This window comes from Thalia democratica, chromosome 5 (genome assembly GCF_965202585.1).
Source record: "Thalia democratica chromosome 5, ktThaDemo2.hap1.1, whole genome shotgun sequence".
Taxonomy (NCBI): Eukaryota; Metazoa; Chordata; class Thaliacea; order Salpida; family Salpidae; genus Thalia; species Thalia democratica.
Window position 1 is genome coordinate 36327347 of NC_139169.1, and position 26968 is coordinate 36354314.

The 26968-nt window shown below is 26.9% G+C and overlaps 1 protein-coding gene across 1 annotated transcript; it reads left to right on the forward strand.

Annotated features, from left to right (window-relative positions):
• The first annotated feature begins 292 nt into the window (after window positions 1–292).
• On the forward strand, window positions 293–26968 carry LOC145836467 (uncharacterized). Its single transcript, XM_082944265.1, has 28 exons — window positions 293–419; window positions 602–794; window positions 1358–1518; window positions 1800–1876; window positions 2486–2639; window positions 3157–3296; window positions 4382–4490; window positions 6743–6819; window positions 7994–8082; window positions 8603–8780; window positions 9902–10026; window positions 10250–10346; window positions 10803–10915; window positions 11172–11299; window positions 12084–12353; window positions 12983–13146; window positions 16125–16267; window positions 17360–17439; window positions 17757–17978; window positions 18398–18542; window positions 19992–20137; window positions 20377–20552; window positions 21317–21565; window positions 21795–21902; window positions 22395–22563; window positions 23339–23481; window positions 26240–26360; window positions 26825–26968. Exons 1-28 carry the CDS (start codon window positions 330–332, stop codon window positions 26966–26968), a joined length of 4011 nt encoding a protein of 1336 aa, XP_082800391.1. The 5' UTR covers window positions 293–329.

The window sequence follows — 26968 nt, forward strand, 5'->3', positions numbered from 1 at the left end:
ATTTAATTTTTGAAATTTTATTATAGGGTATAAACGTTTTTGTTATGTAGTGTAGACTTCTATTTCATTAATAGTTTTTATAAGTTGGATAAATTACTTTTTATAAATATAAAACTAAAAAAAATACAATTTTTTAGTTTTATTTAACCTAACAACTTAAGTTATAATTTAATACAAGGAATAAAAATTTATATTAATCCTAAAACCTTTTTTATAATTTTCATAGTAGCTTATGTTAAGACCTTATTCTTATAAAATATTCAAAAGTTTTATAGAAAAAATAAAATATTTCAGATTTTCAGCACAGAAACATGATTTAGTTAAATAAAATGCCATTTGATGAAGGTAACAATAATGTTGAGTATGAACAAGTCAGCAATCTCAAGTTGCTTGAACAGCTTTCAAAGTCTCCTGAAAAAGTTAGCTTTGTAGGAAGTATACTGTAATTTTAACAGCTGTTTTGTAGAAAATAAATTAAAACTCTACCCATGGAAAATATTTATAAAATATTTTCTATTGTGATTTTTTGACAATTCCAGTAGTGGTTTAATCTCTTGTATCTATATGTTTTTGTTATCATGTGACAACTTTATTTCACCAGAAACATAGATTGACAAAGACTGAATCGGAAGACACATCTTCATTGGGAGGAAAGCAAACTTATGATGCTGAGGGGAAATCAACTTTGAAAGAGGATGAAAAAATGAAAAGTTTTGAAAATGGAGAATCCCAAGATGAAGAGATGTCCCACAATGTCACTTTAAGCATCTCACTCGCACTTGCATTCCCTCCTCGTTTGTTCACTTTAAAATTTATTAATATATTTTTTTTTTCAGTAAACTATTGAGTAAAGTGAGCTTTCATTAACGAAAAATAAAAAATAAAAACTACAATTTTGTTGCTTTAGTAAGAAATGTATTAATTCATATAGATATTGTTAAGTAATGAGCTAGTAATTGTAAAATAAATTTTAATATAATTTTGACTATATACTCTGTAAACTTTATAACCTTCTGTGAATAGATAACAGCTAAAGAACAAGACAATTTTTTAAAATTTTAAAGTAATAGAGCCGATAAGTTGTTATGAGTTTTAAATTTTAAAATCTACTTTTACTTAACAAAATCATATTACTTATAGTTTTGTATCCACCAAATAAATTTTTCTATATACAACATTCCAATTATGTAATGTAACTTATACCTTTTGCTATACTTTAATATATTTGCATGATATCTTTTAGCACAAAAGTAAACTTTTGCAACAAAATGGTTGAAATTGTAAGCAAAATATTTATTTTTTTTTAGTAGGAAATATTAACTTCATTATTTTATTTCAAGTTTTTTTAACTATGCAGCATCTCCTGCAAATTTACGAATTTTGGATGAGCTTATCAAAAAAGGAAAGAAAACATTAGATGCACCAAAGCCAGTTTATTATTTTCATGTTGAATATGAACTTCTACCTACAATGGGTCTTGCTGAATGTGATATTGTTACATATGCTATAGGAGCCAAGGTGTAGTTTTAATTTTTTAATGCGTATTGTTATATTATTAAAATTTAATATTATTTTTAGTGTTCTACATAAGTACCTATAATAATTTAATGAGGACCTTAATTTAAAATGTTTTATGTATCATTAATGTGTAACTTCAGACTTCAGTTTTTAATTACGAAAATGCTTTACATACACAAACATGAGCAGGTTTTTTATAACAAATAATTATAAATTGTTTCGTAAAATAAACCTGCTAACTAATATTTTTAAATAACTTGTGTATAACAAAATTTTGCCAGGTTTTCACAGAAGATGACTCCAAAGTAGTAAGAACCTGGTTCGACGGAAGCATGATGTGGGTTACTTGGGAAATGGAGTTAGTTTTGTTTATATGTAATAACATTTAGAAGTTTCTATACAACTAAACTTGTTTTATATCATGTTACAATGAAATTTAATGTTAGAAAAGTATACAGAATCTATGTTTTAGTATTACTCAGGGTTGTAAAAAATCTGGAATTCTGAAAAAACCTGAAATTTGACAACTTACTAAAAAAAAAACTTGGAAAAACGCTGAATTTTTAATAATTTTAAATGTAAACTGATGAAGTTTAATTAGTTATGGAAAAATTTATTAAACAACCATTTTTTTATATCATTTAGATTTTTTAACTATAAAACACATTTAAAGTAGCATTGTATTATCTTTTTGATATTTTTATACTATTTACCTTGAGAAAGTTTTCTACCCTAAACATAAGTTTAAGTTTAAAAAAATAGCCAAAATAACTTGTGTACTTCCAAAAACCTGAAAGAACTTTATAAAAGTGGAAATATATACAAAAAACTTATGACAACCCTGACTGCTGTGGTTTTAAAAAATGTATCTAGGATTGTTAGAACACTAAAATTTTTTGCTTTTAACACATTTAGCAAAAATTTACAAAACAAACAATTTATGCACCATCAAATTTTGTTCCAACAGACACACTTTGGAAGTTTCAGAGCAAGTAGCTGCATTGCTCCACGACCACAAAGTGCTAGTGAAAATTTGCAACGGCAAAGATACCATCTCAAAAAAAGCCCTCAACGATAAACCCAAGGCTTTCAGGATTCCTGGACCTGCTGATTCTGACTCTGTGAGTGGTTGTGGGTTGTCTTTGAACAATTTTAAGAATCTAAAGTTGTTTTCTTTGTATAGCAAGCATATTTTACTACAAGTATACAACTAAACTACTATACTTAAGTTTAAGTGGAGCTTACAAACAAATTATACAATATTGTTAACTTTTAATATTATCGAATTAGTTTAATGTTAATGAACTTAACTTATTATCATTTTCTTATGATTTGTTACGAAGACTAAAAACTTTTTTGTACAATTGAATTTGAAAAAGCTTAAAAAATTGCATTACATTTAAAGATAAATAACTTGAACAAATTAATCTATAAAGGCTTGTCAGTCTATGTTTTCTTGATAATTTAATTTCTATTACTCTATATTTGAAAGGCATTTCATATTTTGTTTTATATTCTGTTTGTCTTTCATAAAATAATATCGTTCGTTTAAAGCTCCACTAATTTTTAACTAACTGATAGCTTGACAAGCTTGTTCATTTATTTTTTATGCAATAAACCAATACAATAACAACAAAGGTGAAAGGGCTTGTTAGTAAGATATCTAGCACATGGCTGAACAATCAACCGAAGCAAAAGTCAAGTATGGGTCTTTCGTATTACGCGAGCGAACAGGTTTTGGCTGACAATTCCGGAGAGTCTGAAGATGAACCTACAAAGTTCGTGAAAATTTTATGATTTCTAATAAGTACTTTAAACTGTCGTTTTTCTTTAGTTAAAAGTATAATATGCAATGTAAATTATTACAAAGGCTTTTAAAGAATTGAGATAATATGTGCTAAATAGACTTTTGGTTTGAAATAAAAAAAAATCTTTTTAAAATAAGTCTGACAAAAATTAGTGCAACAAAAGAGCTATTTTTAAAATTTTATTTTCCTGTTTATGTTTTAAAATAAAGACAAGTATAAACGGTAGAAAGTTTTTTAAACAATAAGGTGACATGTTTTTTTTGAATAAAACGGCTACAACGATAAATTTATTTATAAAAGTTGTTTTTAATTTAATAGAACACCCACTTTTATAGATGAAACTAAAAAAAAGAATACTATCAATGTAGAGTAGGATTTTCTAAACTCATTTTGAATGTATATTACTTTTTGAGTTGTAGACCTTTAAACATTTTTTTATGAATTCGAATTGTCCGAGTTTTAGTTGTCATGTATGCTAATTTTCCTGTAATATCTACTGTAGCTTTCAAAAAAGTTCTAGTAGTATATGGTGTAATGTTCAAAAACAGCCTTAAGTACACGTGATATCTTTATTTTTTTGCTCTTCATCACAAACTTCAGAATATCTAGTGTAAGTTTCAAACTTGAGGATAATTTTTCAATTTAGCATTTTTTCACTCTAAGGTAAGTTTAGTTTATCTTAGTTTATTATAAGCACACGTGCACACTTTGAAGACCACTGAGCTGGTGTAAGTTTCTAAATTAGCTTTAATTGTAGCTCAGACCTTTATGTTTAATTTTTTGCTCTTCATTATGAACTTCAGAGTATCTAGTATAAGTTTCAATTTTTTTTGGGTGCAAGTAATATATATTAAAAATAAAAGTATGCACTCAACATTTTAAATAATAGGTAAAATAGTTTTGCAGTAATTATAAGTATATAAAATTCACATCAATTATATATGACTCTTTTCTTCTTAAAAGAAAAAAAATCACAAACTGCCAGACTTATTGGTAAATATTTATAAGAAGTCCTTATGAAAACTTGCTGGATTTAAGTATTTAAACCGGAACAGATACCAAAGATCACTTGCCCTTTTGGCGGGAATCAGTCATAACGAAAATTATTCCCCTGATATGAAAAGGAAAAATGATAAAAGCAACAGCAAACTCAGATTTGAACAGGTAGGTTTACTCACTGAGTTTATTTATCAGCTTATTTACTTTTGACAAGCAAAATTTAACAACTTGGTTGATATTAATAAAATTTATTTTTCAGTATTTTTTGAAGCAGTGTTAAAACTAATTTATTATGTAAAAATGATAAATCACATTTGTAAGTTAATAAATAACATAAATAGGTCACATTTTAAAATTTGCGAACTGTTGTCCAGTTAATTCTTATGCTAGTTGTTTCCTAAAAATTTCTAAACATAATATATGTTTATCATTTTTAAAATTGTATTATGATCACTAAGTCTTTGGATGTAATACAAGATTTAGTTCACAAACTGGTTTTATAAGAAATATCGTTGATTTTCATAAAGTTCTGTAAAAAACTGGGTGTTTTAAAAGTGGTAAGTTATTCTATTTGGCGGGTCATATTTTCCAGAAAAATACTTGCGGAAATTTGAAGCACCTAAAACTAAAAATTTTCAATAAAATGGTCAATGGTAATTTATCAAGCGCTACTATGTACTTAGGTCGAGTTAAGAGCTTATTCCAAAATGTACATTACAGAGTTGCCATACGCTCAGGGAACTCAAAAGATTTTCAAATTATAGAAAGTTTCAGGGAAACTCAGGGAGTTTTGATTTTCTTTTAAGTCAGGGCAGTTTTGATTTTTTCTAAAAGTTACAGGGAAGTTTTCAGGACTTTTTAGAAAATCTCAGGGAAATTTTTATTTAGATCCAGAATAAGATTCAGATCCAGTTTCAATATTTTGTTCAAAAAAAAAATATTTATTTTTGAGTGCTTATTTAGAAATTGTTTAGTCTTGCGGCTAGTTCTTAGAATTAACGTTGTAGTTTTTTTAAGTTTTAAACTAATATGTATCATGACTAAAGTTAAACAAAAACAAACATTTATAGAAATGAAAGTTGTGGTTAACAATGCAGTGGAAAGTTCCAGTAAACTTTTTATTTTTAATTACATATGTAGTTTACTAAAACTATGTTGTACTTTATGACATATTATTTGACTTTAACATTTTTTCATAAGTTTTTTTTTCATAAGTTTTGTAAGCATCTAATGCAGAAGCATACGCGTACAACCTTCATTTTATTGTTAAAGAAAAAAAGGAGCATGAGGTATTAGTGATTTTCGCCAGAAGCAAAAAATAATTTTAAGGATTTGAAAAAACTCAGGGAAACTTAGGGAAGGTTTTTTGACTCAGAGAGTGGCAACCATGGTCAGATTTTCTTGTTTTGCCCTTATTTTTTTTAAGCTGAGTAGTACATTTCGTTTGACGCTCTGATCTGACCAACATGACATACGCTGCCTTGTTCTTCTTGTAGTGTTATTGCACATTTAAGGCTTTTTATTTTTGTTAATTATACAAAATTTACAATTAATATTTATTAACAAAAAACTAAAAATACAATAACCTAAACCAGAATATTTGAAAACTTTTCCAGCTAAATGTTTGCATAATTTTCAAAAATTTCAGTGTGCACTGAAATTTTGAAAGAAACTAGGTATGAATGACATTTTTATTAACATTAGTGTCGGAAATTATAGTCAGTATAAAAATAGTAATATAGATTTTTTGCGTCAAACTATTTCTGATTTTGTATACTACTATGTAGATTTTATTCTAAGTAATATAATAAAGTTATAGAACCAATTTTTTAATAAACTTGCTTAAAAACAGAAGATAAAAACTTATTCTAAATAACTTTATAATCTTTTAGTAGCATTTAGAATAACCAAAATATACTTAACTAAATTTGAATTTACATAATCTCTGGGAATTTTATTTTCAACTCAATGTTTTTTATTGAGAATACACAACGAGGTCCTCATATAGTTATAAAATAGTACAGTTTTATTTCAACACAGATTGATGTAATATTTGTTTATAAAAAAAAAGATATTAAGAGTTATACTTGTGGTCAATTAATAAATATTCAATATTTAATTTTAATTTGTTTTATTTTATTACTTTTTTTAACATATTTATTTCAAACAACAATAACAGCTTTAGTAAAGGTTAAAAAAACTTTTAACTACAAAAAACAGTTAGTTACCTAGTTGAGCAAGAATTTGCAAAAAAAAAATTGAAATACAAATACAAAATTTATACAAAATTTTAACAAATATTTTTGCTTTTTTTTTTAAACATCAAACTACATTTTTATGCAAACATATATTGATCTTTTTTAATTCATTTAATAAAATTTGAAAAGAAAAAGTTTTTATTAAAATTGTCGTTTTAGGAAGCTTTAAAAATGCAACTGAGTAAGGCTCACACACAAAAGAACTCTAAAATGAAAACATCCAAAACTTCAAAAACGTAAGAAAACTTTTTTATTTTTAAACTATAACTTTATGTTAACATAAAGTTTAATTGTTTTTATTTTTTTAATGTTTTTAAACTATGTCCTTAACTATTTTTTCGTACCTATTGTCCTTGAATAATGAAAAAAACTCTTTAAAGTACTTTATTCTAATGTCATTTAACATATAAACTAAAAAAAAAAACAGTTGTTTTAAATTTTTAGTTTATTTTTTTTACCTATGTGATTTTTGTTTCACAAAATCAGTTATACTTCAAAAATTATACCCAAAATAAAACTTGTGTTTTATAATTGTTGACTTTTAGTTTTAAAAATTTGAACTTATGTTACACTTGATTTATATTACTAGCTGAAGGCTGCTAACACACAACTTTTAATAATAGTTTTCCATGCAATAAAGTAAAGTTAATTTTTATACTTGGTTTATTTTTTTTCAATAGAACGCTTAATTTTTTTACTATCTTTTCAAATAATCAATAAAATTTTTTTGGTACTGAAATTTAAGGATTACAAAGTTAAATATAGTACTAATAGTTTGTTCTATGTGTTTTAGATGATTTTTTTCTAAAAGTAAAAAGTTTTCCTTAGGTTATATGATTAGAGTTTTACTTTTTTGGTACCTTATTAAAAAGCATAAGTAAAATGTAATATTTCATAAAACTATTTTTGATATTTAAATTTTGATCTTATAATATTAAACTTTTGAAGTTTATAAAAACTATTAAGTACATTGTTAAAACCAATAAATTTGATATAAAACATGGTTCATACAGAATTACATAGTTGAAATAAACTTTACGTAAAATGTAGACTAAATTTGTTGTGTTTATTTAAATAATCTTGTATAATGATAACAAAAGTAACTCATAATGGTAATAAAATTATTATTAGTTTTTTTCTAATTTAAGCTTTTGTATTATATTACCTAATGTTATACTAAAAAAAAAATCAAAATTAGAGAAAGGAGTAAAACAATACTTTTAATTCGATTGTTGTTAGCTACTCATTGTCATCTAGTTTGCACACAAAATGTTAAAATAATTTAACATGGGTAAAATTTTTATTATTTTTTAATTGTGAAAAATTCTTGCCGCACTGGTATGAATTATTAAGAACTTTTCAAAAGTGAGTACAGTAGTAGTATTAGATATAAAACTAAAAAAAAATCAGGTCTCTGACAGACCCGTTGTTACCTGAAACAGAAGTGGAACAGTTTGGTCACATTGAAATAAATGTCAAATATGAACATCTTTTCACAGGTTAAAATTTATATACTTTAAATGATTTTTTAATTTTCAATTTTCTCTATAAAAGTTTTAACCAGTGTGAACGAATTTGAATTCTTAATGATCGTTTTATGCTTATATAGAAATAAATATATATGTAAATGTTTAATCATGTTTTTCACTCTTCTAAGACAATATGGTTATGCGTAAAAATAGTATTGTCGTTAAAAACTGAGATTTTAGTTTTAAATTTAGGGATTTTTTAACAAAATTAATTGACCGAAAAACACACAACTATTTAACATTTAACTAAGTTATTTATCTCAAACCAATTTATGATAGCAAATTGGTTCTAATCGGTTTTTTGGTAGTAAAATATCTTGCGTACGAATGTTTAGAATAAAAAGAAAGGACTTTTTTTGATAGTAAAACCTAACAATAAGTTAAACAATTATGTATGTTTAACTTGACTGAGTCTTAACTCATGTTTGAATAGCATTCGAGTATAAACTTCTACACACACACACATCCTAACCACTAGAGGTCGTTGCAGGTGAAAGGAGCGTCACGTTCAGATGCTATTCCCCGTTCAGGCCGATGTGCGACGCGTACGTGCAAGTTTCCCTCGACAAGAACCTGCTGCCGAGCGGCTTGGAACGCAAGCTCAACCCCATGGTCGTCACCCTGAGAAGCGTGAAAAACCTGCCTTGCAACCCGTCGTCCTACGAGAAGTAAGTTGAAGGGCTGCGCGGTGTAAAGGATTTGAATAGTATTGTTGACGAGCTTAATAAACATTTTTTTTACAAATTAGATTGTGCTGTAGTTAAGTTTAATTTAAAATGGTACCAAAAATACCTGGTAGTTTTAACTGAAAATAAATTCTTCAATACAGCAAATAACTAAAAAAAACATTTATGGGAAGACGTAATGATAAAAGTATTGGTTGCACGTATCAAAGTAACATTTGCCACAAGGGTATAAAAACATGAATGACCTAAAAATGTTTTAAAATATGAAATAAGAATGCCCGCAGAGTGAAAATGACCGGCCCGCGAGCAAATTTACAGGCCTGCAAAGGGTCACTATTAAAAGTTTTTTATAAAATTATGTATCATATTTTACAAACCAAAACTGTAAGAATTTAACTTCAAAAACATGCTAAAAAATTACTTTATAAATTAATGTGTACTAATAAATACATAATTTTGTCCTAATATTTTGTGTTGTTCTAACTTAGTTGGAATATCTTTTTGTAAAATTTTCCCAAGCAAATTGTTATTTCAAGAACGATATTTTGCATACCAACCTTTGTCAGTTACAATGTCAATTCTATTTATAGAAATTACTTATACATTTGACATGTCTCAATCTGCATCTTAAGTTGTCAGACTTGAGAAAGTTTTTTGATTTTTAACTAAAAAAGTGAATAACTGTATCCATAAAATTAGATTCCAGTCAGATTCGGACTTAAAAGTCATTATTCGGCTGGATACGGATACTGGATCCGGTAAATTAGTAATTCGAAATGCTCCGGCCCGCAAAAGACTACATTTTTCCGGATCCGGCCCGTTGATTGAAAAACGTTGTCCACCCCTAATCTATAATATAGTGTTATTGATATTAATGTTTATTTAACTAATTAGTATTTATAAAAATTCCTAAATTTAATACTTTGAAAAACATTTCGACATTTTTTTGAAATCATTAGTTTTAAACATATGATAGTTAATTTTCTTGTTACCTTTTATTACCTTATGAAAAAGTTATTAGATTAACGTTGGCTACGTTATATTAGTTTATAAGTAACTAGTAAAAAGTAATAACAATAATTTTATATCCAATATTAAAACAGATTAGATGAGGAATGCTTGCCAGTTTACTGTAAATATAACTTCATGGACAGTTATTTCATAACAACTACCGGATACGATCATTCCCCTAACGTGTATTTTGATGACACAAAAGTCTTCTTTCTTGGTTTGTTGTCTGCTCATTCAACTATACTTTTTGAATGTTTTTAATAGTACCTATAAAAGTTTACACGTACAACTAATTAATTTAACACTAGAAATCTTTGATAGCTTGAAATATATTTTTTTGTAGACAACAGATGCTGATAGATGAGCTTTTTGATAAGATACTAATTATAGTAAATTGTCTTTCCAAGTACTTTAAAGTGACAAATTAATAATTTGTTAAGGTAAGTACGACCAAGCTGAGTTGAGACAGTACATTCAACAAAACAAGTTTAAAATATATGTCCATGACAGAGACCAAAGAGAAAAGGAAATAAAAAAGTTTGTTTAGTTTTTTCAATATTTTCTTTACAAAAAATTCTAAGCTATCTTACAAGGTTTAGTTTACACATAAATTGACATAGTTTGAATACTCTCAACTATCCAAATTTACAAAAATAACTTACACTTTCAAAACGCTGTCAGTCCAGATTGACAAAAGTTTAATAAAACTTAGAAGGTTAATGTCATATAGTTTTTTCAAGTTTTAACTACCAAAGTATAAGCATATTAAAATTTATTTTTCTAATACTTTTAATACTATTCCATGAATTGAAAAAAATTAGAGATTAAGGTGTTAAAAAATTTAAGTGTTTTATAATTGGTTAATATGAAAATTAAATATTGTATATTCTTGGTTTTATAGTCTAAAGTTACAAAATTTGCTAAAGTTTTACATGAGTTACTAATATTTATTTTACAAACATTTTAAGTTACTGATATATACGAAACCAACAGAGAAGCTTGTTTGTTCGGCGAGGAATACACGGATTACAACGTAAGTGGCGGTAAAAAAAGAGCAAAAAATACGAAAAAAACACAAAAGTTGAGTAAAGTCAATGAAAAAAAAGGTTTAAAGTTATAAAAACATTTTATAAACTTTGAATACAAGCTAAAAGCGTAGTTAAATACAAATTAGGTACAAAACGTAGCCTTTAAAAGCAATCGTAATGTATTGATACTAATTACAACAAGAGTAATTTTTTTTATAACAAACAAGTTGAAATACTGCTAGTGTAATTAATTCATTAAAAAAATACAATTTTTTTACGAAGCTGAAAAGTTTAACTATATTTTAAAATTATCTAAATAATATTTACATATCAGATTCGTCTATTGATAAATCTTCAGCTGTAGAGAGTCTAATGCCAGATTTAAATTTTTTCGCCTACCATGGAGTTGCTACTGTAAGACTCAATGAATTGCTGCAGGGAAGAACTAAGCTCTACTGTGAGGTTTGAAATTAAAAACAATTTATTGTTGTACTTATGTTTTTGAAAATTTTAAATGTAAAGTTTGAACGGTTATATCAACTTAAACTTTAATGCGTTTCATTTGTAATATTTTAAGTGTATAAACACATTTTTTTGAACAATACCAACTTAAATGTCTCAAGAGTTTAAAAAAGTATAATGCTTGTTTTTCAATTACTATACTAGGTTAATCATTTCTTTTTCTTGAAACTTTTTATTGCATCAGAAACCCTAGAATATATAGTGTAAGTTTTTAAATAATTTCATGCACCCCTACATGAGTTTTGTGCACATAAAAAAAAAACCGTGCACACCACTGAATACCACTGCAAGAACAAAAATGGTCTTGGCGTATATTTAGGTAGTTTTTAAGCTTACACTAGAAAGTATGGGAAAATTTTAAAAATATAAGGGGCCATAAGCTGTAATGGGGGGTAGGCACGAGGCCATAATTTGAAACTAAATTGACGCGTTCAAGATTAAAGAATAAGTAAAGGTTAAAGTCTAGAATCTTAATTAAGGTTGATAAAAACACCAAATTGTTTTTATAAGAAAAAAATTGCATACAACACCTTTTCTTTTAGTGCCTATTTAATTAGCTTATTTAAGTCCCTAATATCTCAAAAGTAATTAGATTTTGTTTAGCTTGCAGCAGAACTTATTAGCAAAATTTAAGTTCTGCAAAATCAAATCTACCCATAAAATAAAACAATAATTTAACACAAAGGTTTTTTTTTTTTTAATCGGTAAAAATGTCACCCACCAGACTACAGTCCACCCGAGCGGCTCGCCGGAGTTCACGGGAAAAATGACGCGCAACTTCAGGAGGGAGAAGAGCAAGGTGCAGTCTGCGTCAGCAGGCTGTGACGTCACGAGCATGAAGCTGTGCGCGATGGAGCGGAAACTCGCCTCCATGCCGCTACCTTGCGGCGAGTTCATTTCAAGTGGGACTCACGTTAAGGTGCAGATAAAAGTTTGTCGCCCCCTGGTGACCGGGTGGGAGAAAGCGCAGAGAATGCTGCCCGAGAAAGAACAGGTTCGTGGAAGTTGTCGAAACTGTTAACTTTCAAAATAGTTAATTGTTTTTATTTTTGTTACAAAAACTTTGTATTGTTTTTCAAAGATGAAGATCCAAAGATTCTTTTTCCTAGTAGTTAGCAAATTATAAAACTGTTTAATTGGCTTCAAAGCATAGTCTACATTAGGGCTTCCCAAAATGGCCATTTCAGAAATTTAGGGGCCAAATTTAGGGACCGTGAGTAGTAATGGGGCCACAAGGCCATAATTTAAAACTACACTAGATAATCTGGAGTTGATGATGAAAACATAAAAAAGATCTTAGGCGTACTTAAGGGTAGTTTTTGAGAAATCTTGTCGGAGGGGGCCAAAGCTTTTATTTTCTTCAAAGGGGACCTTATGAAAAAAGGTTTTGGAAACCCTAGTCTACATAGTTATTAAAGGTTTTAGTTAAAAAACAAATCTTACTACTTAAAATGTATTTGTTACTTATAAGTTATTTATTGCTGTTTATACTTGTAATGCATTAGTTTAATTTTTATATGTTGTGAATTGTTTTTTGAAGCATAAAAATCCTATGTATTTTATATAGTTTCTACATATTAATCTATGAGCTAATTTTAATTATCCTTTCATAAATACTTTCAGGAAGATGTATTTGGTCGAATTGTGTTGATGTTTGAGTACAACAACAAGCAATTTCTCAACAAATTGGACAAATATATTACAAATGTCAATGCCCGAGCTTTAAACTTACACCAGTTTGATTATAATATAGCAGAAGCTGCACTTAACACTTATAAACTGACTGAGTTTGTTTTAAATTATTTTTTTATGGTGCATTGATGTTAATTAATTATGAAAAAAATTGTTTGTATGTGTTTGATCCATAGATACATAGAGTTTACAATATTTATTACCAATAAAAAAGTGTTTTAATTGATAAAATTTTTCCCCTATATTTCTTGTTACCTAAGAGGTTTTAAGAAGTCTTTGAAGAATCACTATGTAAAACGTGTGATTTTTTATTAAATTTTAACGATACTCATTAAAATAAAAACGATTCTTAAAAAGTATTTAGCCTTGAAAAAAATTTGGTACGTAAAAAAATCAAATTTAGTCTAATAATCGTCAAAAAATCTAATTTATGTATGTTTTGTAATAAAGTTTTATTCATCATAAATTACTTATTTGTTTAGGATTTGTTAATTATCGCTTATTTTTATACAACTGTTTTTAACGGGTAGGTGTCTAAATTGCACGAGCGTACAAAATTGCACGAGGGGACAAAATTGCACGAAAACACAAAATTGCACGAAGATACTTTTGCACGAAGACTAATTTGCACGAGAGCACAAAACTGCACGAAGATAAAATTGCACGCAGACAAAATTGCACGAAGGCTCACTTTTGCACGAAGACACTTTTGCACGAGGGTATATTTTTGCACGAGCAGACAATTTTGCACGCAGACAATTTTGCACGAAGGGTCATTTTTGCACGAGTGACAACTTAGCACGGAGGGTCAATTTTGCACGGGTTTTGTTTCCTTCCCAGGGACGGGTCAAAATTGCGCGTAGACATTTTTGCACGAGGGGACAAAATTGCACGATATTTGCACTATATTTAAAAAATAAAAAAATAAGAATTAAAAAATTTATAACTTAATAATAAAAAATACAAAACAAAACTATATAATATTCAAAAAAAAAATCTGAATTATAATATTTAATAACTAAATAACGAAAAATAAAAATCAGAATTAAAAAAGTTATAACTTAATAATAAAAAATACAAAACAAAATTATATATTGTTCAAAAAAATAAAAAAATCTGAATTATTAAATTTAATAACTAAATAACAAAAAATTAAAAAAATTAAAAAAAAAACAGAGTTAAAAATTTTATAACTTAATAATAAAAAATACGAAACAAAATTACATATTATTCAAAAAAATAAAAAAATCTTAATTATAAAATTTAATAACTAAATAAAGAAAAACTAAGAAAAAAATATTAAGTAAAAAATAAAATAGTGAAAAATTTAAGTGAATAAAAAAATTTATATAGTACTTTTAAGTAAAAAAAAATATTTTCCAGTAAAAAAAAATTAAATGTTAATTAGATTCTTTTAAATAATATAAAAAGTTAGAATATAAAAACTCAACTAACTTAATAATAAATAAGTTTTAAAAAATCAAAAAATATTTAAGATTTACAAAAACTAAAAATTAAATAATAAATACATTAAATAAAAGTCCAAAACTAAAGTTAATAAGATTAATATAAAAAGTCAAATTAAATGAAATAAATAACTAAATAAATTTGAATGAAATAATAATAAATATAAAAGTCAAAATAAACAACTTAAATAATAAACAAAAATCTATCAAAAAAATTTATATAAATAAGAATAAAAACTAGATTATAAAATTAGATTCTAACCGTTATTAAAATACAATTACCAAAAAAAGAGTTTTGTTTAAACCTTTTTTATTGTTAAAAATAGAAATTAACTAATTGTAGCTGTTGTATTATTTTGTTTGTTTCATTTAAGTCTAAAGCTTATATTTCCTTTTTCTTTTAAAAATGTAAAAATAAAATTGCTTCTGACAGTGCTTTTTCGCAAGTCTTAGTTAGATAAAGAGAAAATACAGAGCAGGAGAAACTTAAGAGCTAATTAGACTAAAACGCGTGCAAATACTGATGCAACTAAGATAAAGTTTAGAAAAATATAAAATAATGATATATAAATTAGGGTTAAAACTTTTATATAAAACAAAAAAGTACAATTTTAAGTATAATTTATGGAATTACAAAGCCGTAACAGAACTTTTAGTACAATGCATAATAAAAATTTCAAAAGACGGATTTTCTCTTTTCTAAATTTATTTAATTGTTTCACTATTTCGCATGCTCGTTTTTTCTGTACAAAAGTATCTTCGTGCAATTTTGTCCCCTCGTGCAATTTTGTACACTCGCGCAATTTTAACACCTACCCATGTAAAATTTTATTTATTAATTTTTTTTTTAATCTTGTTTTATTTCATATTTCAATTTAGTATAATTAAAATATAATTTATGTTTACATCAATACATGTCTATTTTTAAATAAGGATTATTTTAAGTATGATAAAATTCTAGTTTTATTTTTATTAAAATAAAATTTTAATTTATAATAGTTTTTAAACACATTAACTTAGTTTAAATAAAAAAAAGGTTTTACATATTGAAAAAAAATTAAATAAAATTAATTTAAACCTGGTTAAATTAGAATGAACTACACTAGCACATGCTTATTATTTTCTTTATAAAACATAAAGGTTTTATTATAATTTTTATTTAGTTATTTTAAGTTGATATTTTTTGTGCAAAATTGACCCTCCGTGCAAAACTGTCTGTCGTGCAAAATTGACCTTCCGTGCAAAATTGTAACTCGTGCAAATTCGACCTTCCGTGCAAAATAGTCTTCGTGCAATTTTGTCCCCTCGTGCAATTTTGTGCCCGCGTGCAAATTAGTCTTCGTGCAAAAGTATCTTCGTGCAATTTTGTACACTCGTACAATTTTGTTCTCGTGCAATTTAGTCCCCGCGTGCAATTTAGTAACCTCGCGCACTTTTGTCTTCGCGCAATTTAGACCCGTTCCCGTTTTTAACACCTAATGAAAAAGAAAATTTTAAACTTAAAACTTTTTCAAAAGTTTTTATTTCAAACTTTTTTCTATTATCATAACTTTGACAAAGTTTCAATATACATTATAAATTTTTTTAACTTTATATAAACTTAACAGTGAAGAGAAAGCGAGCAAGACACTGGATATACTGACTGGCTTCCACTTGATAGATGGGCAAATTCACTTGTTTGTGCTGGAAGGATTGCAAAACTTTGCTATAAAAAATCTCCTGTCGGATGTGCCTAGAGAGAAAAGTAATGGTTAGTATAATTGTTTAGAAAACTTTATAAACGTATCAAATTGCACCATATTGTTTTAAAAACATCGATTAATACAAAGCTATCAGTATATTTAATTCTATGTTATGTAGGGTACTCACTCGGGCTAATTTATGTTAAAGATGTTTTTAAAAATACTTTATTCTTTATAACTATATCATTTTGCTTTAAGTTAGTTTGAAGTACTAACAACTACTTCTCAAGTATGTTTTATTGTTTTTAAGACTACTTTTACTTAGTTTTTATTTTTCTTGATATTTTTACTGATAGTTTTTTATAGTATTACGTAATAAAGCCTATTTATATGAGCTGCCATGAACAAATCTTGTGATGCAAAGTTTAATACTTTACTATAATTTAAAAAGAGCTACAAAGTAAGTTTGGTAAATAAGAGCTTTATTACTAACGATGTGCTGACCGATTGAAATTTAATGTATAAACTACTAATTGCACCCTGGTTTATTATTTCAACCTCGATGCACGACTGTTCAAGTTTGGACAATTAAAGTTCAATAATAAAATATTTTAAGAGGCATGTCTCAAAAATTAAAGTTTATTTTTGGAAAAAAAAAAACAGTTGTAACCATTTTAATTACCAACAAAGGCTTTTTTTGTTGCGAAACTTTAAGTATATTTTGAAATATGACTAAAAAAAGTTTTAAAACTAATTAATTTTTAGAAATTTAAAAAATTTTCTTTAATGTATACTTTTGTATTTTTTGAAATATCATAATCTTATTTAATACATCTACAACCGTATTTTTTTTAATAATTCAAATATCTGTTACTTTTTGAGTTGTGGCCTTCTAATCGTTTCTTTCATTCGACCTTATACTTCAACAAGTTAAAAACTCTAATTGCTTTAAGAATACAGTTTGTCTTTCACTTAGTACATAAGTATGTATTAAATAGAGGCTTGAGTTGTGCCAAATTAGTTTTAACTTTAGCTAGTATGTACTTTTGTTCACTCAAAGAATGCAAGCTCTACGAATGTATCAAAGCTTGGTAGCAATATTCTGAATATCAACAAAAACACATGCTTTATTTTTACCAATTTACTTCATTTGCATAAAGGTATAAACATTACTTCGATCACAATACCACAACATTTTGGTAGACTGAGACCTGGACTTCGTTCTTATTCAAGCCCATCGGTCAGTATAATCCGTTTATAATTTAAACTTGCAGTTTTCAAACTACAAAGGGTTTATCATTGTTTTACGATGAGTTTGCCGTTTGCTGGTAAAATCAGTGACGTTAGCTTTGTCTTTTGCCTCACAACATTGAATAAATTTCTCATGAGTTTCAATAAGACCAAAACCCGTGTCTCAATCTACTGAAAGGTTATGGTCAAATTAGTCTGATCAAATCTTTGACAACAAGGTCAAATTTTGTGTTAACTTAGTTTCTTTGATCTTTACTTTTACCGGGTATAAGTAGATAAATTACTAAAAGTCATCAAAAATATTAGACAAATATATATATAATTTTTATCCAAACAGAAAATGAACGGATGATCGAGGTGCACGACAGCTCGATAACTTACAACAAACGGATATACGAGAAACTGGACGTCAACTTGACCAGGATCAGGTTGTACCAGTCGCTGTCGAGTGTGGTCCGTCAACCGCTTCTGTACGTCAGGGACATCCTGCCGAAACCGTGCCTTGACTGCTTGTTGAAACTCGATCAAGTTTGTATATTTATTTCAAAAGTAGCCCTTTGACCATTTTTTACATTGAAAAGTTTTAATAAAATATATTATTTATTTCAAACTATTAACTATTAAATGTCTGCTTACTAGAACTGTAACTGATACCTTCTTTTTTATCAGCAGTCTTAAAATTACAGTTATAAATGTTCGTTCACTTTTAAACTTAATAAGTTTTTATTGAATCAGCAACTAAAACTTTTATCCCGCCAGAGCAATAAGTTTATTTTTACCGTATATACTTTTGACAGACAAGACTTTTTTTTCTAATATACGATTTTAAGATCGAAAACAGTTCGTTTGGTTTAAAGTGATTTTTACTTGGTTTTCAAAACTCAGACCACTATATTTTCGTTATTAAACACTAAAAAGCCTCCTTTCTAACTACTTCCACATTTCAGATGACGAAGATGCACCGGTTGCGCAACATGACGTCATCTGGGGTATTTCCCTCATACGAGATGATACACAGTTTGAACGAGGAGCTGGGAGTGGCGGTGACGTATGAAGACTTCGAAGATCACCAAGTTGACGACACCGGCACTAGTTGGTATTATATGTTGAATATATATGAGTATGGTTGATATACTTATTTCTATCCTTTTTATCTGAAATATTTGTTTTAATTAGAAACAAACCTTTTGGAACATTAATTTGTTTTATCTAGTTTGCAAAACAAAAGATTGTGAATAAAATGAAATAATTTAAAAAATATGTTTATCTATACGCACAAGTGTTTTGATTTATTTAAATAATTAGTTAGATCTACGATAGATCAACTGTTTATTTGACCTAAAAAAGTTTTAAAGTTTACATTTTAAAGTTTTTATCGTATCACAAAACATATGTTAATCTAGTTTCTGTCAGTATAAATATTTATTTGGTCAAGTTGGCAAACTCTAGTTTGTTTTTATATGTGTTGAAAAAATAATATGACTTTGTTTTTTAAACTTGAATAAAAAAAACTTTATTCTAAACTTATTTTATTTTATTCTGAAATATATATTTTATATGTAGAAACTAATTTTTGGGAGCTTTAATTTTTTTTTTTTGTGTGCAGAATATAAATAGTAAATTAAAATAACAAAAAATATAAATATTTTTACCCATAAATGCCATGAACAAGTTTATTAATTAGGTTTTACAATAGATTTTTTTTTCACCTTATTAAAAGATTGTATATTTACATTTTACATTTTTATACTTACATAGTTTTTTTTTTGCCACAATACATATTTTAATCTAGTTTCTGTCGATATTTATATTTGTTTTGGTTAAGTTGGCAAATTCATATATATAAAATTAAGTTCAAATAATCCAAACATCTACCCTCCAATCCAAAATTTTAAACTCTTACTTTAACCTAACAATTAACCTCATACCGTAGGCCTTGACCCCAATATAATAAACCTCATAAATTTTAGCTTTACAGACTTAATTGTACTTAATTTCTCATCCCTCAGACTGTGATATTTCATTACCTAAAAATTTAAAGTGTTTACCCTAATCCTTAACTCCTAAATCTCAATACTTTACTCTTATTTATACCTTGTACTAAACTTTATATCTATAATTACTAGCCTAATCCCTCTGATTGAAATATGGCTCTGTGTCGTAAATTTTTACCTTTTCCTCAAGTTTTATTAACCATCTTTGAGTAAAACGATATATATAAAGGTCTTGGTTTCTTACAGAAGATTTATCTATTAAAAAATGTACTCAAACTCTTAATTGTTTCTTATTTTAAAGGTTTCTTAAAAACTTACAACAGTTTCACCTGTCTGAGCAATAATTTTTTTACAACTTTGATTTTCTAAATATACGAACAAACAAAAGTATCTATTTTTATTCCAACAAAAACTTGGCAAACGACTGAACTAGCTACTCAAGTTGAAGTAAACGTGCATAAAGTTTGAATAAGTAAAAAAATTCTAAACTCTGCTTTTAATAACCAAGTAGCGAAAAACATTTTGCAATGACTTGTATAAACTCAAGGTGAAAGCAAAACGAGTTACGAGGAAGTTCATTTGAAGTCAATTTTGAAGAAGAGCACGGATTACGAGTATTCCGTGGAAATGCAGAAGTCGCTCGCCCACTTCCAAATGAACAAGCCAGCGCTGAACCACATTGAAAACAACATTGTTAGTTTCCCAAAACTACCTCGAGATCTTTCAAAAAAGTTTCAACTTTTATTAAATCCTTGTTTGTGAATATTAATGTTCAGTTTTAACCTTTTTTTTCAAATTTTTTATGAAGGTTCCCATAGTGGCTAGAAAATTTTTGAAGTTCCCTGAATAATTTTAGTATTAACTGAAATATGTTTGTACTTTAAATTATTTTAAACTTGAAAAAGTTAGTTTGAAAATTACTTGTCTTCTAGAACGAAGTGCGTCGAATTTCTATTGAAAATTCACTGAAGAGTACAAAATTTAAAAATAAATTGGGATTTATTCATGACGGTGGTAGTCACATTTACAGCTCTCAGAAACGAAATACAAATGAACTTTCAAAAAATATGATGAAGAAGTTCCTTAAAAACCTTGATCCTAATTCCAGGTTTGTCGCTTTGTAGAACATTTAAGGTGCTACTTTGATTTTGCAAACTCCTTTTTGTTAATAAAGTTTTAATGGTAGATTTAAGTTATTGTAAAGTTACTCTACGTAGAATTTTATAAAATATGTGATTTAATTTTTTTACTAGGGCTTGAAAAATTTATGCTATTAAAATTTAAATAGCTTTTGCTTGCACGATAAAAGTAATCTAGTAAAAAAAGCTAAAACTTTTTTTTTCAAATATATGATTTTTGTTTCTTTTTAAGTATTTTTTAAATATTTTTTTCTGTGTATCCCGTAAACTTATGGAAATTAATTTTTTTTGTAATAAAGTGTTATAGGAATGTTTTTGTTTTTTATTGCTCTTAACTAAACTTTTTAATTTTTAAATCAACCAAGATATTGTTTTAATAACTCATTTTATCCTTAGTCGCTCTCTAAGCCTAAGAATAATAGACACCAGCTTTTTGTGAGTTACTTGCGCAAAAGTGACGCTTCGATTTTTTTTTTCTTTAAGTTAAGCTTTCAAAATGGTCAAGAACAGTCAGCACAAATCAAGTGTCAGTAATTCTCTTTTCAAAACCGAAAGTAGCTTAATTTTTTTTTTACAGTTTCACAAATGAAAATAATTTAATAAAAACCTCCAATTTTAAAGTGTTCAATAAAATTACAACTGCAGGTATTGTGATATTGTATTAAAAATATTGATTGAAGTTTCAATTTCTCTGCAACACAAAATTATGCGATAAAAAGTTGAAAACGTTCAGGTTCGCGTACAGCAAGGACTTCAACTCGTCCATCGTCGAACCGGACGACCACGACGAAATGAGGAGTGTTACGGAGGAGGCTGCCAGGAGGAGGTGGAGGACCCAGGACGGGTTCAAAATCCCTCTGAAGTTGGAGGGGAAGCCCCAGTTGCACGAGAGCCGGTTGGAGGAGCTGAAGTTGGCGTTCAGGGACAACTTGCTGCATAGCAACAAGCTGCAACCCACGTTGCTATGGAGGAGCCACAACGAGTTGGTTGAAAGTTAAAATGAAACACAATTGAGAATTATTAATTATTTTTTACTTATTATTAGTAATATTAATTTTCGATAAGTTTAATTTTTTAGCCTGTTGAAGAAATTTTAATTTGAAGTCTTGATAAAAAATATCTAAATTGTGTTTTAAAAATCTACGAAATTGTTTTGTAAGACGTTTTTTCACCTTAAAACTAATATAACTGATCTAATTATTACAAAACAGATGGAACAAATCTAAAGAAATGAAAAAGTATGTAGGAAAGACAAAACACAAACACCAGAAGTCATTGTTTGGTGATGAACCTTATATTGAAAAAAGTAAAAATGAAAAGTTCGTTTTGTTCGTATCAACAAATTACTAAATTAAATATTACTTAGCGTCAAAATCTCAGCAATATAAGCTATATCTTTTTAAAGATGTTATTAAGTATTAAAAATATCAGATACTTAAGAAAATTCATACAAATTTTTTAAACAGTTTAGATTTTATTGTACGAAATTTCTTTTGTGTCTTTTAGAGGTTGTTTTAAATGTATTTAGAAAGTTTTATTTTATAAGTTATAACTTTTTGCTTAAATTTTTTTTCAACGTTTGGCTTTTTCTTGTGCTATAGTTTTATGCATTTTGAAGTTAAATTTTAAGTATATATACTTGATGCACTTAAAATAAACAATACATTTGACTTCTGCCTAACAATATATTGTCTAAAAAACTTTATATTAACAATGTTTTAAAATAGTATTTTTAAAGCATGTACACATTAGCTATGCAACCAAAGAGTTGAAGTTATTTTATAACACAAACATAATTAACAATTTTCCAGGAAAGATGAAAGCAAGTTCGTAGTGGACAACCCGCGCATGCAGTTCTACCTGAAGAACAAGCAGAAACGAGCGAGGCACGCCGACAAACTGGAGCAAATACTGAAGGACGAGCCGATGACCGCGTCCCTCAAGAAGTATCCGGCCGTCACCCTTCCCCCCATCAGCATCGTTAGTTTCTGTCGATTTTCTTATTTCGATTTTTTACCTTACAAAAAGTTAAGCACTTTATACTGTTACAAACACCACTGCGTGATCTCGCTTGTTGCACCCAGGTGAAAGTCCTGAGATGTACTGTTGCAACTTGGTCCTTAAACTGTTTTTCAAATAAATGATTTTTTGAATTTTTTTCTGCAAAAAACTGATATAAAATTTAAAAAAAACAGTTCCGAGCAGTGACAAAAAAAACTATATTTAAACATTAGGATATATAAAGTTTTTTGTAATTAATTACTTTAACACCAAAGAGTAGTTTAAAAACATTTAAGTTTAAATAATTATTTGTACAAAAAATCCTTCAAAATAAAAAACAACAAAACTATAGCAATTGCCATTTCAATTTAAAAAACGTTAACGTCTTTTTTATCAAATTAAATCTCTCATATAAAAAAATACTTTATAATGTGAAAGTTAAAATTTTTCTTTTTAATTATGTGACAGGTAACTGCACTTATTTTTGTGACTTTAGATTACAAAATACTATATATTAATAAGTAAATATTGTACAACAAATATTCTGATACGTCACATCTATATTTCTTTCTCGCTAAATACTATTAAATTTATGTTTTTAATTTTTAAGACTAAAATAATTTATTTTCTCATAATAAGCTTCTACGATGTAAACTAATTGTGTTTGTGAATTTAAAAAATAAATAATTTATACAAGTAAAAAATATCAATTAAATGATCAAAATACTGCCAAACCAGTAACAACATAAATCAGATTAACACTACGTTCGACGGAGACAAGAAAAAATCCCCGCCAAATTCCGGGTACACGATTGGTCCGCGTAACGACATCCCGGCGGAATTACCTGGCAACCACCTCCCTATTCCCATGGTAACCAAGCATCAACCTCCCATGAGGTTTGTTTTTATTTTTAACAATCAGTTTATGTGTATCTTTTGACAAATTACTATTCAATAAGCATATTTTAGTTTTTTATACTTTTATCACAAAACAACATGTTGCCTTTTAGAAAGTACAATTGAACAAGGAAGTTTTAATTTTATTTAAAAAGCTAAAGATTCTTGTCAAGGAAACTATGTTAAAATTCTATTTTTATTTCTCTCAAGGCAATAAAGTTTATTCGAGTAATTGATGAATTATCAGTAGTAAAATTTTGCAAGTGTTTAGTTAGTATTAGATGGAACACGTTTTGCATTTTGCAGATGATATTTAAAAAAAACAATTTCTTTATACTTTTTATTTTATTACAGTTATCAAAAAGAAAATCACGTTGCATTTGAAAGAATGACCAGAAGAAAAAAAGCGATTAGCAACACCATTTGAAAATAAACAGATGCAGAAAAAATATTTTTTTGAAAGTTTTTAGTGTTATTTTAAATATAAGGTAAAAATACAGTAGTTTTTTGGTACAGATGAGTTTAAATTTTTATTTACAGAAAAGCAAAATAAAATATTAGTTGGTTATTGATCACGTCTAGTTTTTTTTAAGTTTACTAAATTATAAGAATGTTTCAGTGCTGGGTTTTTATTCAAAAATTATTATTTATAAGTTAAGTAGTTTGAATATTTGCAGTAAATGTTGAGTCAAGTTTGTACATTTAGTTTAACTTATTTTGAACTTTTTGTCGGAAAAAAATATATTTTATGGTTTTACTACGATTTGTTTCACATACTATAAATAACATTACGTAGCTACAATAACATATTTTTATATACAGTAGAATACTAATTATATCAAATTGTTTAAGTTGTTTAAAATTTAAACTTAAAAACATTGAAAAACATTGTTTTTTATTTTCGAAAGATATAACAATTTAGAGTTTTTTGGTCAAATTTTAAAAATGACTTATGTTTTTTGATAGCATACATACCATTTTGTACAAGTTTACCCGGAAATGGTTATTTTACATTGAGATACCTAACACAGGGTATAATTTTTATAATAGAATAACACTTAATTTGCTACTTCTCATTCATATATTCTAGAACTTTTTTTTCACTTTTGTAAAAAGTTTAGAATTTTTTCAGTTTGTAATTGTACTAAGATTGCTTTAATTTACTCGAGTAAAATTACTTTAGTTTGGTTCTTTTTTGTGTACAACTTGAAACTTTTGACATTCATTTCTTTCCTCATTAGACTCTTAACATTTGAAGCAACAAGTTTTAACTCTTTTTTTATGTCAACAATTTTGCAGATAAATTTGTTTTTGAAAACTTCGATGAGACGTTTGCACTTTAGGTTTTTATTTTTTGAAAATTTTGGTCACTAGGGACAGGCTGCTAAAATTTAAGAACTTATACATAATTGCATTATAGTTAATAAAACAAGCAACTTATTTTATATTTAAGTTACTTTTACTGTCATTATATTTCTCTACTAGATTTCAATTTGTTTTAAATGCAAGCCATTGGTTGTTTCATCAAATTTACTTTTATAAGACAAAGGTGTGTTTGTAGTGTTTCCTAAAGCCTGTGCGACCCCTGAAAAAATAAATAAGAGTAAAAAGAAACAAATAAAAAAGTTTAAATTAATTAATAATAACGTTGTTAGACCTAAAATATTGCTGAAACGAATAAATTTTCTGGTGCTTTTTTTATTAAATTTCAAGTAATGAATGTTAAACTCACAATATGTAAACATTAGAAATTGGTATATCATATAACAATTTTATAATACTGCGGTATTCTTCTGGTGCGATACTATCAATCAGCTGTTTTTAGTTTTGAATTAATTTTAATGTCATAATGGTTTTATAACTTTTAGGAACCTGTTTGTAATTGAAAACATTTTTGATATGATTATAGTTTCTAATAGAAAGTGCATAGTACAAGTAAATAAATGAAGTATGTGCACTGTTTTTGAACTGAAATTTTACTTAATTTTTAATTAATGAAGTTGAAATAACTTAGTCAGTTGATAAACTTATTTGAAACATACTTTCTATTTAACAATATATGAATGTAAAAATTATTTTATTTTGTAATAAGTTTTTATACACTTTCATTGCTTTATATCAGAAAGGTTTTGCAGACTCATAAAAACAAAAAAAAAAGTTTTTCAACTAAAAACTTTAGAAACCGTGTATTTTGAAATTAGATTAATACAAGTAAAAATGTAATCAATCCAAATAATAATTATAATACAAAATGGTTAAATAAATAAATGAAGTTTATAATCTAGTTCATTTTGTTTAAATATTTTCAGTTTATTGAAAAGAAACTTATAATCTAGCAACATCAGTTAAATAAGTACAATGGTTTATAACTCTAAATCTCAATGAATTATATCTATTAGCGCAATCATTATTAATGTTCTAGGGATTCGTGATCTTTTCGTAACATTAGTAATTGATTTCGTTTTATAACTAGTCTTTTATATTTTATCGTAGTTTATGTTCAATAATATTTTTTTAAATAACTGGATTTATTTACAAAGTCATTTAACTTAAGTTTTATACTATAAAAGATTTTAAAAATGTATCTTGCCCTTACAATGTACATAAATAATAGTTTGTATATTAAAAATGTTCCTAAACTTACTTTAATAGTATGCTTAAAAAAATTCAATTTATAGTAATAAAAAATTGTTTTTTTTTGCTACAGTATGTATTAAAGATAGCATTTAATAAGTTAATCTATAACTTTCTGATACAGGTTAATATTTGCTAACAACGAGGTTTTGACGAGAGGTTTTCAAATAAAACATGGATTACAAGACTTTCCACAGTTTTCAAATGAGAAAACCTTTAGTAGTTCTGAGCAATCACACGAACTGGTATTAATTTATATATTTGTAATTGTTTTTATTATAGTATTCTTAGACTTTTTATCTATACACTATATTTGATTGAAATTGATTTTTTAGATAAGCTTTAGATATTTTTTATATTAGATTGTGACATGATGCACTAATTTAGTATTATAAATAGTAAACAATTTACCTAGTTATTTTTTGAAAAATTTCAATGTGTAACTTCTTAGTTTTATTTTTATATATGAGTAGATTTTAATTCTCATTACATAAACAATATTGTATAGTGCGTCTTAAATATTATATTATTATACGATATGGTCGGAATTTTTTCTTATGAAACCTTGTTATACATAGAATAGTTAACTCGCATTTGTAACATTGTTTACATTATTATTAAATGAAGTAACTATTTACTCATAAGTATGCTTAAGTAGTACACGGAATTAAAATTGTTTTAATACAGTACCCTGAACTTTTTTTAACAGATGAGAAGGGCAGTAATGGTCAGACAGAAGGAATCTGAAGACATCAGCAAACAAGCTTCTGAATACAGAATCAGGTATCAGCCGGAACCTGATGACTGCAGAAGAAACCCGATTCCACCCAGACACATGTTTGCTGGATTTTAG

Bases quoted from the DNA above. Each gene is read 5' to 3' on its own strand.
- LOC145836467 (XM_082944265.1), top strand. From the start codon at position 330: ATGCCATTTGATGAAGGTAACAATAATGTTGAGTATGAACAAGTCAGC. The intron at 420-601 runs GTTAGCTTTGTA...TTATTTCACCAG, and splicing joins TTTCAAAGTCTCCTGAAAAA to AAACATAGATTGACAAAGAC. The intron at 8,083-8,602 runs GTTAAAATTTAT...AGGTCGTTGCAG, and splicing joins ATATGAACATCTTTTCACAG to GTGAAAGGAGCGTCACGTTC.